General features: G+C 43.7%; 1 protein-coding gene across 1 annotated transcript in view; it reads right to left on the bottom strand.

The window, feature by feature from the left end:
- Positions 1-535: 535 nt before the first annotated feature.
- LOC130127555 (ubiquitin carboxyl-terminal hydrolase 31-like) overlaps positions 536-19,617 on the bottom strand; it is a 60,227-nt gene continuing 41,145 nt past the window's right edge. Inside the window, exons 11-16 of the mRNA XM_056297226.1 lie at positions 16,734-16,863; positions 9,655-9,774; positions 7,804-8,029; positions 6,410-6,568; positions 5,830-5,982; positions 536-2,411 (exon numbers count right to left, since the gene is read on the bottom strand). Of these exons, the coding sequence (XP_056153201.1) occupies positions 865-2,411; positions 5,830-5,982; positions 6,410-6,568; positions 7,804-8,029; positions 9,655-9,774; positions 16,734-16,863 (2,335 nt within the window). The 3' untranslated portion in view covers positions 536-864. The remainder of the gene's footprint in view (positions 2,412-5,829; positions 5,983-6,409; positions 6,569-7,803; positions 8,030-9,654; positions 9,775-16,733; positions 16,864-19,617) is intronic.

A 19,617-nucleotide genomic window follows, 5' to 3' on the forward strand; every position in this document is an offset into this window, starting at 1 on the left:
ACAAGGGTGATGGCGTGTGCTGTGCTCCTGTTCTCCCTGCCAGGCCTTATCACACCATACTGACACACACATGTACAGTAAATGCTGTTTAAAGGCTGTTGCACGACACCGAGAAGCAGGTTACAGAGAGAGGACCTCGACAAGTCAATAGCATGTGCAGCTTAGTAATGCGGTTTTAGAATAACGGCGTATTACCGAGAACAAAGTGTGTTTTCATTTTCATCATGAATATCAAAATCGTCTTATAAATGCACCAACACTTGGAGTTATATAATTTATATTTGACGTAAATACTTAAATTTGATTATCTGAGGCACTGATATTTTTGTCATTGACTTACAGCTCCCAAAACCGACGGAGGGGGGGGGGGGAGGAGAGCTGTACACAGGGAGATATTTGGATTAGTTTTAGTGGGTCACTCACTTACTGCCTCAGCATACTGAAACCTGCCAGCAGACCTCCTTCGGTGCTCGAGTTGACTGCCGTTGATCTGATTCGTCTTTAAAGGTTTCTTCCCGCCCTCCATACCTTCTTTTCCGTCATGTGCACAGCGGCCGTCTTCGTTGTTACCGAGACAAACCTCGCCAGGTTATGCTACTGACAGAACCGGTCAACAATGAAATGTCAATACATGTGCTGCCCACAGGTTTATACATTAATATGCGATTCATACAAAGTGCTTTCGATAAATCCATTCCTAAATAACTATTTAACAAAGTGGAGATGGCAGCTGGTATTCATTGATCGATGGAAAGCTACAGGTGCTTTGCTAGAAGTTTCTCAGAAGAGAGACTTAGCTTGATGGCTGAAAACACCTAACAGCTGCACTCAATAGAGGACGACATGGAGCCCCCAGACTCACTTTTACTTGGACTTGGGAGTGTTTTTTGTTGAGTTGATAGGAATCTTTCTCGACTGCATTGTCTTTTTGACCGGCTCTTTCTTAAACGGCTCTTTCCCATTGGCTGAGGCCTGGGCGGTCGTTTCTGCACCGGAAGACTTGGACTTGGCGGAGGGAAGCAGTGAACGCTTGGCCGGGTTGGATGTCTTGGAGGACTCCTTGTCTTTGGCTTGGGCTGGATTGGTGGGCAACTCCAAAGCCACGTTCTGGACCTTCTTGCTTGGCCCGTTGCCTGACGCCTCTGTAGTTGCTTCGCCTCCGCCGTCTTCCGGACTTCCCTTTGCCTCCGCCAATGCCACTTTCCCTGAGTCAGTCAATTTACGAGTCTCCTTCTGCCTCATGGCGGTCTTGAAGAAGGACAGACCTTTGTCCTCTGTCTTACTGTTCCTCCTAAGCACTCGTGGAGGCGGTACTGCACTGGAGGCGGACACGCCCACACTGGAGGAGCGTAGGCTGGTCATTGAGGAGCTGCTGCTTGAGCTCCGCCCCCCAGTCCTGTTCTCCACCCCCCGCCCACATCTCCCCTCAGTTCTACCTCCCTCTCCGGCCCGAGCTGAGCCTCCGTTCTCCTTGGAGGAGGCACCAGCGTGGTTCGTCCTCCGCTCTGATGCTGCATTGGTCCGCGAGGACTCCCTGCTGGCACTCCTGTCCACTGCTCTAGTCCTGCCAGAGGCCGCACTCTTCTCTGGCCCTCCTCTTGGCGACGACCTTCTCGGGGGGCGTGAGCTCTGCAATCCTGGAGACCCACTGCTTCTCTGCTGGGGAGAGTCTGGATGTAATGTCTCCTGGATTTGGGAAATGCCCTTCTTGGAGGGTGAGGCTGTTTTCGTGGAGGTGGCCTTGCTAACTTTGGGTAGTTCCTCACCTTTAGCTTTGGAGTGAGATGCTGCCGCCGTGCTGACCTTGGCCTGTGGCACAGACTGCGACTTGTCAGCAGCTGGGAACCTGTGAGACGGAGAGCTGGAGGAGGCGGCGCTGCACTTCTTCGGACTCCTTTCAGGCTCTGGGACAGATTTGGATGAGGTCCTCCTGGCTAGGGCACTTTCACCCAGCCCACTCTGTTTGGTTTCCTTGACAGCTGCTCCATGTCCTGGGCTGGCCTGCTCTGCACCAGGAGCCGTGTTGTTGTTTTCCCCAGCCTGGCTGGTGCTCCTCTGCTCTACTTGAGACATGGGCTTCAGCTCCGCCGGCTTCTTTCCAGCTGGGTTACTGTCCACGGCCACTAGCAACGACTTTCCTCCAGAGAGTTTGTCTTGCTTGGCTGACCCGCTGAAGCAGGAGGTGGAGACTTTGTCATCCACAGCTTCCCCTATCCTCTCCAGTGTGGGGGAGGAGGAGTGGGAGTCCAGGGAAAAGCGAGACGGGGAGTTGGAGCGAAGCTGGAGCTTGGCGGAGAGGGACCAGGAGGGCTTAGAGCCATTCTCACTCAGTGCCAGTGGGCTAGCCATGGACGACCTGGAGGAGAAGGTCTGTCTCTGCATGCCCCTCACTGCCGAGCGCGAGGACAAGCCTGCCCGGAAGCAAAGGCAAAAGTGACTCAACATTGAAATACTGAGAAATGATTCATGTTTTGTTACTTTGGAACCAGTGAAGTCAAACTGTGTGTTCAAAGCAGTTTAAAATGAAAACAATCACAATTTTCACTATGGTCTTATAGGGATAATGCTCAATTAGCAGCTATAATACTGAGTGATTGTCTATGTGTCTCTGAAACGCTGCTGGAATTTTGTCCAATAATGATGTCCCTGGTGGACAAACCGGGGATGTGAAAACTGACCATTTTCATTGCATTGTACAAGAAAATGGAAATAACAATACATAGCATTCTCAAATAACCAGTGCCATCTCTGGCACGGAAAGCCTGGTGGGGCACAAAAAACCCTGTAAGGGCAGCATCCGACTCATCAATGAAACTACACTCAAACCTATTGTGCAATGAATCCAAACACAAACACACCTCATCAATGAATGAAATCACAAATGCACACATTAATTTAACATAGCACAAAAGTTAGCGGAAGTAGAGACAGGGACATGAGTGACATCATCAATAAAGGCATTTGATCTCACACAACTGGAATATTACCTTGTTATACAGCATCACATTACAAATCCAAAGTTATCACGCAGCAGGGGTTAAATTGGGATTTGTTATGTGGGAGTGGGGGGAGGGGGTCTGTGGTTTCAGGGTTGCCATGGGTGCATGTGTTTGCACACAGATTACAAAATCTGACCGATATCATGTGTCAAGGTGTGCTGTCACTGATTATGTTTTCATCTGTGTCGAGGTGCATTCTCACTGCTTGTTATCATCTGTTATGGTTAGCCGACGCCAGATTTTGTTAAGTAGGCTTGTCTTTCACTATCTCGGCCTTGCTATTATGACTCCTCTTCTATAGCACGGTGGTCTGTTTTCCTAGTAATAATTTCATCTAGGCGTCAACTGCATAGTGCATTTCGCTGTTGCTGGTAGTTTTAGAGTTACGTGCTTTCACTTCTTTCATTCACTACTGACATGATGCTACGTTACATTTGATTGTGATGGCAGACCGGGGCCCGCTTTGACCATCTTGCATTGGGGCCCGGCACTGACTCATTATGCTTGTGTGTGTGTGTGTGTCCGCGCATGCGTGTGTTTGTGTGTTCCATGTTTGCGACACCCATTGTCTCCTATGATTCCCTGTGTGAAAGTACGTGTGCCGAAGTGTTTCATCTCAACAAACTCCTTTCCGAGGTTTTTAGATCAATATGGATAACTGAGACAAATCATACCAAAGCTGTTCTTTTTAACCTGTTTGGGCCGAACAGATCGGGGCTTGGGCAGGGCACGTAGGGCACTAACATAGGATATGGTGGGGGGCTTGCTCAGGTTTTTGGGCCCCTGGCTGGCTTCGGAGGGGGTCTGAGGCTGCTTGCTATTGCGCATAAGGGGGGGGGGGACTGTCCGAGGTGCTGGAGGGAGTTGAGGGGAGGGAGTTGCTGAACCGCTGCGTCCGACCTCATCTGCTCCTCTGCTTGACGAAGGACTTCAGAGTTAACCAGGAGTCCCTGTCGCTGAGTCAGTGTGCTGTCCCTCTTACAAGAGCGGAGAATTGGAGGTTCAAATGGTAGCAGTGGATATTATTCCTACTTCAAATGAGTGTCACCCCAATTTAATCCCAAAGTAAGTAATGAATGATAATGACATAAAGCAAACAAAATCGCAGAACTTTCACCAAAATCGGGGAAAAAACATGAAGTGCTTTCAGACATTGTTTCTATCTATTGTTTTTTTTTTCCCCTTGTAATGGCCCGGCGGCCTGTCCAGGGTGTCTCCCCACCTGCCGCCCAATGGCTACTGGGATAGGCTCCAGCATCCCTGTGACCCTGAGAGCAGGATAAGCGGTTTGGATAATGGATGGATGGATGGAAGATTTTTTTTTTTGCCGGTCCTCAACTCCGTCTGATGACACTTGAGGTGCTATGTGGCGGTGCTGAGTCCCGGACAGCCCCAGCCCAATTTACTCCCTGTCAAGCAGTACACGATCATTGTGGTCTGCAACTGTAATAACACATCCCAAGCAACATTTCAGACCAGGGAAGCAACTGCTTTCCGGGCCTTAACCCGCAGCCAAAATAACACGCCTTGTAATAATGCTAAATAGACTCACCAGCGACGTTCACTGCTTGAAAAGAAAAGATGCACGACAATCTTTCATCTGGGGCAAACTTGTAAATAACTTTTCTGTCGAAGTCCAGCTATCCACGAATGAATTCATTTTCAATTGAGAGCATAGCAAGCGTATCTACCCTCTGTTGCCCCATGGTGTCAAATGATGTTGGGTGCAGCAACGCCGACACTGTAACGTCTTGATGTATGTCATTCTAATGTTTTTTATTGGCTGCTCTCAGCATGGGGCCAACATGATCATGCCCCACAGCTCATCACTGAAAGTGTGTTGAGCATGCGCAGTATTTTCAACTTTCCATGCTCATCAATCAAAGACTGCTAAATGAAGTACTGACCTTTACACAACAGCTACAGGAAGATTTTTGGAATTTATCAGACAGCGCTACCGTTGTCATATGTAATAAATGCACATCAATGTTACACAGTAAAAGCCTAAGTGTTAATTTAACTCTGAGTGTGCACAAATTGATCCCTTTGGGTCCATTTGTGCACTCTCAGAGTTAAATTAACACTCAGGGATCCATTTGTGCACTCTCAGAGTTAAAATAACAGTCAGGAAGTTAAATTAACAGATGAGAAAAAGAGAACAAATCTCTCTGACCAAGGCACTCCGTGTAATTAAAATGTCTTTATTGGATCTTGGACATATCCAAAAAGGACCTAAAAATGCCCACGCGTAGCCGCTCGGGCCCTGAAGAAGGCCCGAGCGGCTACGCGTGGGCATGTTTAGGAGTGCCTTGGTCAGAGAGATTTGTTCTCTTTTTCTCATCTGAAACTACTAACCTTGGACCAAAGAGCACCCAACAAAAATATATTACTTAACTACAGAGAGGACTGAGCACGCCACTGACTTCAAACATAAGTTAAATTAACACTCAGGATTTTTTGTAGATATGAAGAAAAAAAAACCCGACTTGTTACACTGAGCTATTGATCATGTCGTGCACTGCTGACATCTGGTGGGGCCAGGCCCCACCAGCCACTAATGTAGAGGTTTTTGCAAATAAAAATGCTACATAGAATTGGTATTTGAACTTTTACAATATGGCCTTTTGTCAAACCAGGAATTATGATTTAACATTCACACACACTTTCCTACACAATTACGACATTTCAGAGACACAGAAGACTGCTCAGTATTATGGCTGCTAATGGAGTGTTGTCCCTACAACATATATTGAGAGATAGTGCTGAAAACGTGGGGTGGTAGCCGCATCCAAATTCTGCAAAATCATCTCTCAAGCCAAATGTTACGCACCGTCATCTTCGCTCCGCTCCCCACCAAACTCAGCTGACTCGGACAGCGAGGCGAGTGAGGTGCGTCTGGATGAGCCCGACGAGGCCTGGCTGGGTGGGCGGCTTCCCATGAGCCGGCTGATCCAGTGTTCACACAGTGAAGAACTGGTGGACCCTGACAGATGAGAAGAGAGGGACGCTGAATATACAGAAAACATCCCATCGAATAAGTGTGAACATTTTCTGTTGGGGATTCATTCGTTTATCCATCTTTTATACATAGTTAATGCAATTCAGGGTGTGGTTTGAGGGCTAGAGCCCTCTGGTAGGACACTAGTCCATCACAGGGCCCAGTCAAAGTCGCTCACACACCATCCATACCTACTCCAATTCATCGAATATGTATGTTTTTAAACTGTGGGAGAAAACTGTAAGACCAGGAGGAAACCAACGAGAACGAACAAACTCAACACAAAAGGGCTGAGATTGAACCCAGGACCATCTTGCTGTGAGGTGACAAGGCTAACCTAACATGACAAACCACATAAGAGTTAACATAGGTTTACATTTAACTAAAAAGAGTTTACAAAGGTTGCGCATACCTCCAACAGAGCTGTTGGCCGACCAGGAGGGAATTGTGGCACGTCTTTGATAAAACAAGATGTAGGCGGTCTGCTTGCAGACTTCATCATCAGATATGGCGTGTACATCACTGTCGTCGAAGCAGTACCACTGCCCATCGATGGAGTTCTTACAGTGAGCTAAAAGACAGTGAAATAATGCAAAAAATCATGGACGCTTTTATCCAAAGGAGTTGAATCAAGTGCAACTGGACTTGGTATATGTATCCGTGAGGACGTTTCGCCTCTCATCCAAGAGGTGAAACATCTTCACGGATATATACCAAGTCCAGTTGCACTTGATTCAACTCCTTTGGATAACCATGACCTGGATGAATGAGAACATTCACAGACATGGATGCTTTTATCGACAAGCTTCCCTTGTAAAAATTAATCAATCAATCAACCTACCGACCTACCTACTAACCTGTCTCTCTGTCTGTCTGTCTGTTATTATTATTTTAAAAGAAGGGGTAGGGAATACAAGTTTTTCTTCTTCCTGCTCCTTTTCAATCACTGAATGAATATAATCATGCTTGGTAAATATCTTTATGCATGCTCGATAATCCAGGTACAGTAATACCAGAAAGTTGATCAGTTCATCTGGACACACGTTTATTGGGAGAAACGCGTCATCACCCATCTAAGTGACCTCTTCAGACTGGAGGTATCCCCACCCTTATAAACAATACAGTGGCATAACAACCGAAACCAATGATCAGTTTCATATGGAAATTAATGGTCACACCAGCACAAACAGAACAATACAGTGTCTGCTGTTAAGTGCCAGGAGGATTGCCGTGACTTGTACATCGGGGAAATCAAACAGATGCTGGCCAAGAGGATGGCACAACACAGGAGAACTAACACATCAGGTCAGCACTCCACAGTCTACACCCATCTACAGGCCAGTGGCCACTCTTTCATGAATGAGGATGTGCACATCCTTGATATGGAGGAACGCTGGTTTGAACGGGGAGTCATAGAGGCCATCTGTGTTAAAAGACCTAAGAGTACATCTGTCACCATCTTACAATGCTGTGATTGCAACTATTCCCCAATCTTCTGTGAATAGTACACATGGCCATTGAAACTCTAGGTAATGGTCACGGTAATTTGCATATGAAACCGATCGTTGGTTTCGGTCATTATGCAACTGTATAACTGTATAAGGATGGGGATACCTGCAGTCAGTTGAGACCGAAGAGGTCGCTTAGATGAGTGATAAAGTGTTTCTCCCAATAAATGTTGTGTCCAGATGAACTGACTCAGCTTTCTGTGTTTGGTAAATTGGTAAATATGTGACAAAACTGTTTCTCTATCTACCCATCCATCTGTTTGGCTGTCCCTCTATCACGTGTCTAGATACTGTCTACCTGTGTAGTGTCCTCCCTGCATGGTCCCGTGGTGGTTGCAGACGGCGTACAGGTCATACAGGTAGTCCTCGGGATCACGGCCCAACCCGTAGGGTCGTCTCCACGGTGACCAGTGTGAGGGGAGGCTCCAGCTGCTCTGGCTCCGCTTGACCATGTGGGGTGCCATGTCCATGCCAATGAGTGGAAACTTCACCATGTTCTGCATCTTCATCCGCCGGTCTGCGTCCTGGCGGGGTGGGGATTGGAAGACAAGGTTAAGACCTCAGTGCCTATCAGGTGTTTATGAGCCAGGGCCAAATTCCAACTTGCAGCCTAAATTGCATTATTGGGATTTAGCTGGTATCGAGTTAGTGCGCATTGTTACCAACCCTTACACAGGAAATGCTCTTTCACAGGGACTTGAACATGTGCTATTTCAGACATGTTGGTCTTGCTAAACTCAAGGCAAACCGACTGCCCTGAAAGGACCATACCATTGTTTGTGCATGTTTTAACCCTTTTATGAATCTATGAATGATGTATACTTTAAATCACTCCTGACCAGTTTCTAAATTTCTATTTATTTCACTACTTCATGAAAACCAACATGCAGAGACCTGAAACCTACTTGTGTGTTTTTTTTTGTTTTTTTTGTTTGTTTTTTTTGGGGGGGGGGGCTTCTCAGTTGTAATTGGCTAATTACCCCACTCTTCCGAGCTGCCCCAGTCGCTGCTCCTCCTCCTCTGCCGATCTGGGGAGGGGTGCAGACTACCCCATGCCCACTCCAATACAAGTGGAGTCGCCAGCTGCTTCTTTTCACCTGACAGTGAGGAGTTTCACCAGGGGGGACGTAGCGCATGGGAGAATCACGCTATACCCCCCCCCCAAACAGGAGCCCCGACTGACCAGAGGAGGTGCTAGTGCAGCAACCAGGACACATACCCACATCCGGCTTCCAACCCGCAGACACGGCCAATTGTGTCTGTAGGGACGTCTGACCAAGCCGGAGGTAACACAGGGATTCAAACCGGCGATCCCCATGTTGGTAGGCAACGGAATAGACCATCACGCCACCTGGATGCAATGTAAGGTTATCTTTTTGACAAAGTTTCGTTATCATGTGGGATAATGCATCTTACAATGCAGCTGTTTTTTTTTGGGGGGGGGGGACAGTTCTTGCAAAACAGATTATTTTACAAAGGAAAATCAAACATCCATGATTTCTTCAGGACAACAGAAATTTTAGCTGGAGTAGAGTCTTATGGTGGGTTTATCACCTGAACATCTGAGTTGAAAGAAATAAGGAAACTGGGTAATTTTTCCAAAAAAACAAAAAAAAAACAAATTCGGTATGTTTTGGAAAATGGCTGGGAGTAATGTATACTTATGGAAGTATATATTACCCCTGAGTGTACTGGTAAAATATAATTGATATGTAGTAAATGTGTTAAAACACAAAAAAATCCCACATCGTCCTTTAATACGGTGAGACATATCATGAAACTGCTTTTGATCATCTCGTAACCATGTTTCCATCTCTCTTTTCTCCCTCTCCATCTCTCTCATGTGCTTTATCTCCCTTCCGTTCTCAGGCTTTCTGTCCCTTTCTGTCTGTCTTGCTCTCCCAAAATAGAGAGAGAGAGCGAAAGCGAGAGAGAAAGAGAGAGCGAAAGCACGAGATGTATCATAATAAGTATGACTATCATCTCTCATTAGATCTGTGTTTCTCTTCAATCCCTCCTTGACTATCATTTGTGTTTATTTTGGAAGATGTGCATGTGTGTGCGTGTTGTGTGTGTGTGTCCCTAACTAGCTAATAATGCTAGATGCTTCTGCTTGTTGACGGTGTCTCTGCTGTGGTGGCGGCGGTACCTGTCTGAAGCGTTTGAGGTGAAGGATGAGGATGTCTGGCAGCGTCCACAGGCTCAGCTTGATACTTCCCTGTTGGAGCTGCTTGCAGTGTGGGCAGCGCCAGGCATCATCTGGAGCCAGCTGGGAGTGGTGTGATGGAAAACAGACTTGTATTTAAATCCAGTGATGACTTTATATCGGAGAGGCAAGCAGCAATAGTCAGGATTTTTTTGGGGGGAGGGGGTTGTTTGTTCATCATGCATCGGCTGGCTCTTTGACACTGAAATCCGGGACTAAGAATAATTTTTCCAAAGGAATTGAATCAAGTGCAACTGGACTTGCTATATATCCGTGAAGACGTTTCGCCTCTCATCCAAGAGGCTTCATCAGTTTGTGCCTTTCTGACTAGACCAAGCTAGTCTGACTGGCTGGTGATGAAACTCAGATATTTAACCTTTTCACAGATAAGAATAATTTTTAGTTATGAAAAATTTATTTCATTATTGTCTTGGTTAGACGAGAAAATGTGAACTCATTAAAACAGAACTGAATTGGAAGTGAATCCAACTGAACTGAAACTGATTTAAAAGTTGTGCTGAACTTACTGGAGCTGCAGTGAATTGAAACAAAATAAATTGAATTCAGACGAGTCTAGCTCAGTGGTTCTCAATCAGGTCCACAGGTAATATATTTATTGCTGGACTGCCATTCCTCCAGAGAGTTCATTACATTCACCTGTTGCTCCAGTTATAGCCTCCAAATGGGGAGGTTTTACACCTGGAACAACAGGTGAAAGTAATGAACTTCCTGCTGTGATTTTCTCTTGTTTCTTATAAATATCTTATCTAATTAAATTCTTAATATATTTTCAATTTAAACTATATTATACCTATCATATTATATCTATATTATACCTGTCATATATACATAAATCCTTTGTATCTTTTGTGCTTATTGTATACTGTATTTCTGATTGAAGTAACTTTTTTCTCTTCTTTCCCTAATGCTATTTTTTAGTCTAGAAAAGCTTTGGCAACATTGGCTATTTCCTTTCATGCTAATAAAGCTTCTTGAAGTTGAAATAGAATAGAACAGATCAGAGCAGAACAGAGCAGAGCAGAATAAAAATGAACAGAACAGAACACAACAAAGCAGAATAAAATGGAATAGAATAGAATGGAATGAACAAAGCAAAACAGAACAGAAAAGAATGAAGCGGAATAAAAAAGAGCAGAACAGAGCAGAATAGAACACAATAGTAGAATGAAAAGAACAGAAAAGAACAGAACACAGCAGAATAAAATAGAACATAATAGAACAGAGCAAAATAGAAGAGAAGATAGCAGAATAAAACAGAAAAGGAAAATAAAACACAGCAGAATAGAATGAACGGAGAAGAATAGAATAGAACAGAGCAGTATAGAATACAACAGAGCAGAATTGAACAGAACAGAGCAGAATAGAACAGTTCCGAGCAGTTTTAAGACAGCTATGGTCAAACCTCTACTTAAGAAACCGCACCTTGATCCAGGGTCTCTTCATAACTTGACAAGTCTCTAATCTTCCATTCTTTTCTAAAGTACTAGAGAGAGTTGTGTATCAACAACTGTCAACTCATATAGAAGAAAATTATCTCTATGAACCTTTTCAATCGGCTTTCAGAGCTTGTCACTCCACTGAAACTGCTCTGCCCAGAGTGGTGAACGATTTACTAGCTACGGTCTGTGATTCCACCTCTGTGCTTCTACTACTGGACCTCAGTGTAGCCTTTGAGACCACTGATTACTGTATACTATTAGACAGAATAAATTGTACTTTTGGTGTCTCTGACTTAGCTCTCTCTTGGCTTAAGTCCTACCTATCTGGAAGAAGACATTGTGTCTGCTATAATAATATTACATTGAAATTCTATGACATTAAATATGGCATACCTCAGGGTTCAGTTCTTGGCCCTCTACTTTTCTCTCTTTATAATTCACCTCTTGGCCAAATGATATAGTCATGGAATAAATTTCCATTGCTATGCAGATGATACTCAGCGGGCTGATGGTTGTACTCAAATGACTAATTTAGAGGCCTGCTTAGCTGCTGTGAAAAGTTGGATATCACTAAATTTCCTGCTTTTAAATTTGGATGAAACTGAGATGCTGGTCATTGGCCCTGCTAGACACAGACACGAATTTGATCAAGTAACAATAACAATCGACAACTTGGATTTCACGAAGTGTGGCAGCCTAAACTCTCAGTGTTACATTTGATCCCAGCCTTTCCTTTGATAAGCACGTTAAAGAAATCACCAAAACTGCCTTTTTCACTTATGTAACATAGCAAAAATTCAGTCTTTCCTGTCCATGGGTGACACAGAGACTCTAATACATGCACTTGTTTCATCCAGACTTGACTATTGTAATGTTCTGTTTTAAGGTCTGCCACATGCTAGTACTAAAATTCTTCAAATGGTTCAAAATGCTGGAGCTAGAATCCAAACTAAAACTAGAAAATTAAACCATATTACACCAAATTTTGCCTCCCTTCATTGGCTTTCTATCCAAGGTGCTTCTGTTGACTTTTAAATCCCAAACGGGCTTACCCCATCATACTTGTCTGATCTCCTGAAAGCTTACATTCCATCTTGAGCTCTCCACTCTCAAAATACAGGGCTCCTGTGTGTACCCAAAGTTAAAAGGAAGTCAGCTGGTGGCAGGCCCTTTTCCTATCGAGCCCCATTCTTGTGGAATAACCTGCCTGCTGCTGTCAGATAGTCTGCTGAGTCCTTTAAATTCAAACTTAAAACTCATTTTTTTGCCTTAAACCTACAGTTAGTTGCCTTTAAATTGAATACTTCACAACCTGTACTGCATGTCGGGTCGGTTTCTGCCTCAATTAAGTCACCAAGCACTGTTCTGCTGATGAAATTATAAAGTATAGATTATTGACTATTGCAAACTGTTCTCTCACATCTTTTTTTCTGTCTCTGAATGATGTCTTCTCCTTTCTCTTCTTCTATATGTGTGAATGGTGTGATGTGAGTCTCCCTTGTGTGCATGTGCAGTCTGTCCTCCTCCCAGGTCTCAACAGTGATGGTGGTCACCACCTGGACACTGCTTGGCATCCCCCTCATCACATTATCTCTTTATATATCTATAAATCCATATAATTTTGTTATCCTGTTTCAATGTTATATCCTTCTCTCACTCAGATGTGTGACTAATGTTTTTTTTTCCTACCTGGTGATGGTGGTCACTTGGCTCGGGTCCTGGGCTGTTCCGGTGATTGATAGTGTAATTTATCAGATGGAGACTGTCTCCTTCCCCCACCGTATCATGTGCAAGTTTTTTGCACACCAAAAGCTAACCACAACAATCTAATTACGATATTTACTTCTGGCAGTGACAATGTGTATCACAAATCATCTCACCAAATCACAACTCTATATCTCCCTTGACGTGGAGGCCTCCCAATTCCTCTATTGTTACCCTTAAACATCTTGCCTCAATTAAAATTACCTCATCCACTGCTAGCCCCAATCAAAGGCCTATCCCAGCAAACCCTGGTAGTACACAACCCCTGAAAATTGGCTTTATCAATATCAGACTACTGTCTACCAAAGCAATAGTGGTAAATGACTTGATCCTGGGGCATAGTTTTTATATGCTCAGGTTATGCGAAACTTTGCTGAAACCAAATGTTTTCTTACCACTAAATGATGCCTCACCGCCTGACTACACTAGTGCTCATGCTACTCAAGCTACCAAACAATGTGGTGGTGTTCCCTTAATTTATAACTCCATCTTTAATCTTGGCTCAAAATCTGATACTCAATTTGAATCTTTTGAGGCATTATTCATGTCTCCCTCTGCAACAGCCATGGATAGCTTTGTCCAGGTTAATGAACTCCTGCCATTTTAACTTGTTCTCTACCAGCCACCTCGGCCGAACTCCTAATTTTTAGATGACTTCACAGAAATTCTGTCAGACCTTGCTACTTGTGCTGACTATACCTTAATTCTTGGTGATTTCAATATCCATCTAAATAAAACATCCTACCCTCTTGGTAAGGCTTTTTCAGCAGTTCTTGATACCTTTGGTTTGGTTCAGTGTGCCACCCATCACAGTGGCAACAATCTTAATCAGATTCTAGAAAGTGGTGTAGTCGTTTCAGATCTGACCATCTCTCCTCTTACATCTGCTGTGTCAGACCACTTTCTTATCAAATTTCAGGTGACATTTTCTTGTCCTCAGAGCTGTGGCACCAACATGTTCAGCACCCATCATATCGGCCCATAAACCCAGATAGCACTTGGTGGTAGAATGCCAGAGGCCCTGGCTCCTTTCACTGTATTAACTGGCTCTGTCGATAACTTTACTAGTGACCTAAATGCAACTCTTTCTAATCTTCTCGAGTCAGTGGCATCTCTAGCTACCAAAATTAGACCCCTGGTTCACTGGAGGAAACTTGAGCAGAAACGGCATAAATCCACCTTGAAGTCTTTCATCTTGCGTGGCACAACTGTCTGTTAAGTTATAAGCGAGCACCGTCAACAACTAAAGCAGCACATTTTTCTCCCCTAATTAGTGTCAATAAACACAAGCCTAGATTTCTCTTTGACACTACAGCTATACTTACTCTAAAGAAACCTTCTACTATTTGTTCCCCTTTTACCACCCATGATTTCCTGGAATTATTTGACAGTAAAATTGGGGATATTAGAAAAAAAATAGTCTACTTACAGACCCTGTGATTCTACTTTCTTATAAGGACTCTGACTGTCCCTGTGTGTTCATGTTTTGAGACTGTCATACTCGAAACATTGTTCAAGCTGGCTTTGGTGGCCAGATCTACAGCTTGACTTCTTGACCCCTCCCTGCTAAACTTTTCAAAGAACTTTGGCGGTTCCTGGGTCCTCTGATAAAACATATTATAAATTCATCTCTTACCTCTGGCAGTGTTCCTACTAGTTTTAAAACTACCTTAGTTAAACTTCTAAAAGAAAGCAAATCTTGATCAGAGGTTTCCAAACAACTACCTTTCATCTCCGAAAAGAGTTGTAGCTGATCACCTTCGGCCTATCTTTCCAACAACAATCTCTTTGAACCATTTCAATCTGCATTTAGAGCCTGTCATTCCACTGAAACTGCACTCACAAAAGTGGTGAACGACCTATTGCTTGCAATGGATTCCAATTCCACGTCAGTACTACTTTTGCTTGATCTTAGCGTGGCTTTTGACACCATTGATCATGGTACACTGTTGGACTGCCTTGAGAATTGCCTAGTGTTTAAGGTCATGCTCTGTCTTGGCTTAATCTTACATCTGATTTCTCTGCAGCAAAATATGGTGTACCCCAGGGCTCAGTTCTTGGTCCTTTGCTGTTCTTGGATGTCATCTAACTTCTTACTACTTAATTCTGAAAAAACTGCGATGCTGGTTATCGGCCCCGCAAGACAAAGTCCTATTTGTATATATATATATATATCAACAAGGATACAGGAAAAAAAGATTTTAATGCATAGCAGGCCTGTACTGCTATGCATTAAAATCCTTTTTCATGTATCCTTGTTGATATTCCGCTCCTCATTAGTAGAGCACTCAACACCATTGACGGTTTTGGGAAAAAAACGCTATATTTATTTATTTAATCTTGTTGTACCACTGGGGAGTTGCACTTAATTCCATTGTACAGCTGTGCAATGACAAATAAAGGCATTCATTCATTCATATTTCCAAGAATGGGTATTTCTTGATAACTATTTGCTCTCCCAAAATTCAAAAGCCTAAAATCTTGGTATTATTTTTGACCAGTCCCTATCTTTTGAATTTCACATTAGCGAAATCACCAAGACCATCTTTTTTCACCAATGAAACATTGCCAAAATTCTGTCTTTACAGACCATGGCTGATGCTGAGATCCTGATCCATGCTTTTGTTTCATCCAGATTAAATTACTGCAATGTCTTTTTTCATGGCCTGCCACGTGCTAGCACTAAAAACCTTCAGCTGGTACAAAATGTTGCTGCTATAATATTAACTAAAACAAAAAAGTTGACCATATCATGCCGATTCCAGCCTCCCTTCACTGGCTCTCTGTTCATGCTAGATCTGACTTTAAAGTACTACGTTTAACCTTTAAAATACTTAATAGGATTGCTCTCTCATGTTTGTCAGATGTTATACAGCCTTATATAGGAGGGCCAAAGAGGAGTTTTATGGATGTGGTGAGGGAGAGGACATGCAGATGGCTGGTGTGACAGAGGAAGTTGAAGAAGACAGGAAGAGATGGAAACGGATGATCCACTGTGGCGACCCCTAACGGGAGCAGCCAAAAATAGTAGTAGTAATTACATAGCCTTAAGTACCTTCTCGTGCCCTCCGTTCTCCGCTCTGTCCCTACAGTTAAACAGACGTTTGCAGGCAGCAGGGCCTTCTCTTACCACATCAACTCTCTTTGGAATAGTCTCCTAGCCACCATCAGAGAATCTGACACTGTAGACTTTATCATATCTAAACTGAAAAACCATCTGTTCTCATTAGCTTTCAACTAGTTGTCTTGTTTCTTTGGTAATTTGACGTCCTTCTTGGAATTGTCACAACTAACCTCTTTTGGGAGGGTCTCAGTCTCAATTTATTGATAATTGTAGGTCTTAGCAGTAATCCCTTTGTTTTGTCCTACTGACGAGAATGTTCCTACTCTTTCTGAAAGCATTGCACCATTCTAACCTTCTGTCTCAGAGAAGAATAGAATAGAATAGAAAAGAGCAGAATAGTTCAGAACAGAGTAGAATAGAACAGAACAGAACAGAGTAGAATAGAACAGAACAGACTAGAGCAGAGCAGAATAGAACATGACAGAAAAGAATAGAACTGGCACCTCCGTAGCTGAATGGTTAGAGTGCATACCATATGGCCACATGGTCACAACCATTGCCGGTTCGAATCCAGCTGGTGACCTTGTTGCATGTCTTACACCCCTCTCTCTCGCCCCATTTACTGTCTGCCTCCACTGTGACTATCTTATGAAGTTTTAAAAATTCCAAAACAAAAATAATAGGACTGAACAGAATGGAACAGAGATGAATAGAATAGAATACAAGAAAGTGACCTGTTCTTCCTTGGTGTACAGCTGGAAGCACTGGGCCAGGGAGCAGGTCTGAGGCTGCAGGTGCTGCTCCTTGGTCTGCCGGACACTCTCAGCATTGGGGATGTACTCGTCCTCAGTGCGTTTGAAAAGACTGATGGAAGAACAAAGAATAAGACACACCGATGTCATGCGGGGCCCGAAAAAACACCAGAATGTCTGATGTTGAAAAGGAAGAAATCTCTGCTGGCAGACACTGTTCAACCAGAACAAGACTTTTATAGATTCACCCACTTAAATGTCTAAAACCGCTTCTGACTCGCAGATGCTGAGCAGAGACTTGGAAAATATTAAATCTATCTAGAAATAAATGGAAAAAAAAAACGAAACAAATACAGGTTTTCTTCAAGCAACAATTCATTCAAATACAAACAAATGTTCATTTTATTACTTTTGTTATGACTTGTATTTGAAGACAATAGCAAATTCATGACAATTCAAATCATGTATTATTTCGCAGTTGTTCATTTTAGTAGCTACTGTAAAAGAGGACTTTGCTGGGTGTGTTTCATCTTCATCATAGCAGCCAAATGAGGAAGAAGAGGGCAGATAGTGTTGCGCTTGAAGAAGAGCGAAGTTGTTGTGTCTAACAAGCAGATATGACAGAACAAGCTTGTAGAAGACCTTTACCCACAGATAGTAAAACATCCATAAGTAAAACTCAGGTTCGACTAGGTTTATATGTACTCGGTGGGGGTAGGTGAGAGAGAGAGAGAGAGAGAGAGAGAGAGAGAGAGAGAGAGAGAGAGAGAGAGAGAGAGAGAGAGAGAGAGAGAGAGAGAGAGAGAGACAGACTTTATTCGTCTTATAGCTGCACAACGGAACACACATATACGCATGCAAGGAGGGGTGGCTGAAGAAATGTTACTTCTGCATTTTTCCCATCCTGTTGTCCTTCCTCCAGGGCCAGCCAGGAGCAGTGGACAGCCCTTTTCTTCAGTACTCAGGGACCGATTCCAAGTGGATATCCATGTCATGGTCAGGGAAAGGGCATGAGAGCATTCTGCATGTTTTTATTGGGGTTCATTTTTGTGGACGTTGGAGGGAACCCATGTGAGCTCGGGGAGAACATGCAACTCCCCCAATGTCCACACTGCTGCCCCAGGTGGAAATTGAACCCAGGACCTTTTTGCTGTGAGCCACACCAAGCCACATTATGTGCCAACACAACCGCACTGCTGACTCTCGTTCTTTTTGAATGGAGCTCACACAACACTGCAGTTACCACGTATCATGATAGGCATGTATCATTTTAACAAAAAGGACGAGATTTGACTTGCAACCCCTTTGTCGAGTCATTCTGTTTACTGGACAACCAAGATTTTGCTTCCTGAACACCTTTGGGTGTATTTTATCGATTTTGGGCTGCTGATCACAAAATCATCTTAAAATTTTCCTATCACATACGGTTTTGCAGATGTAACCTATTTTGCGATTTCCCATCATATTTAAGTCTACTAGTATATTGCCCACAAAGCTGTTTTGGTCAGTCCAAGCATGACTGGGCATGCACTCAGTGTAGGTGCTATGCAAATGTTGTGTTAGGCATACCTGGGCCTGCTTAGTAAGGTTAGATGCTGACAGACAGGCTATACAAGCTGCTCACATTTACAGACGCTATTTGGACACATGTTGATGCACGTGTTCTTAAGGCAATAGCATAGTGAGTATACTTAACAATAGGATTTACTGTCTTCGAGAAGACTTAATAAAGCAGAAATGTGTTGTCGGTGTTGCAACAGCTGCGATACATTCTGTTACATCTGTGGCGAGTATACGCTTAAGGCTCAAAGACGCGCCATGACTGCGCTTATTAAGAAAGCCTATGAGCTCGACTTCGGATCTAATTGGTGACCAAGAGAAACCCTGGGATCCTCACATTTATTGTGCAACTTGTGCAGGCAACCTGAGAGCTTGGCTCAGAGGTACTCGGAAGTCAATGCCATTTACAGTCCCAATGATGTGATGAGAACAGAAGGATCATGTTCCGTCAGACCAATGTATCTGGCTTCTCTACTAAAAATAAGAAATCTACTGAATACCGCAATCTGCCCTCAGCCACGAGACCAGGGCCACATGATAACAGTTTGCCAGTACTGAAGCCACCAGAGACATGGAGCCTAGATGAGGCAGATGAAGGTGCCACAACACATGAACCAGATGGGGGAAACAACATTGATCCAGATGTTTATGCCTGGTTATCCTCATCTGATAACACAGCCAGAATTAAATGACCTGGGGTCTCATTTATAAAGAGTGTGTAGGATCCTTACTAAAAGTGTGCGTGTGCACAAAAGCCAAAAATGGCGTGAGCAAAAAAAAAAAAAAAAATCGGACTCAAATGTGTGAGAGGCATCATTATACAATCTGGCTTCAATTCACCACCTCACCATCTGCGTTTATATACAGGTGCGCACATTCTCCTGTCAAGTTTGTTTTCATCGATCACAAATTTTGCGTGGGAAGTGGCGTACACCTCTTTCAGGCTCCGTGTTGTGCGTACGCAACGGTTATAAATGAGACCCCTGGTCAGGGACTTAAGATCTGTCAAAAGATAAAGCAGAACTACTTGGTTCAAGATTGCAAGGATGGGGTTTGCTGTCACCAGGTACAAAGATTTCTATCTTCCGGAACCGTCAAGAACATTTGACAAACTTCTTTACACAAGTTGACAACCTCTGTTTCTGCACCGACATTGACGGATTGTTCGTGGCTTTGGGTTGTGTGCATGACTCACAACAATGGCGTCTTTTTATAGATTCGTCAAAGTTAAGCCTGAAAGCTGTCCTGTTACACAATGGCAGTGTCCACCCTTCAGTACCCATTGGCGATGCAGTACACATGAAAG

This window comes from Lampris incognitus, chromosome 17 (genome assembly GCF_029633865.1).
Source record: "Lampris incognitus isolate fLamInc1 chromosome 17, fLamInc1.hap2, whole genome shotgun sequence".
Lineage (NCBI taxonomy): Eukaryota > Metazoa > Chordata > Actinopteri > Lampriformes > Lampridae > Lampris > Lampris incognitus.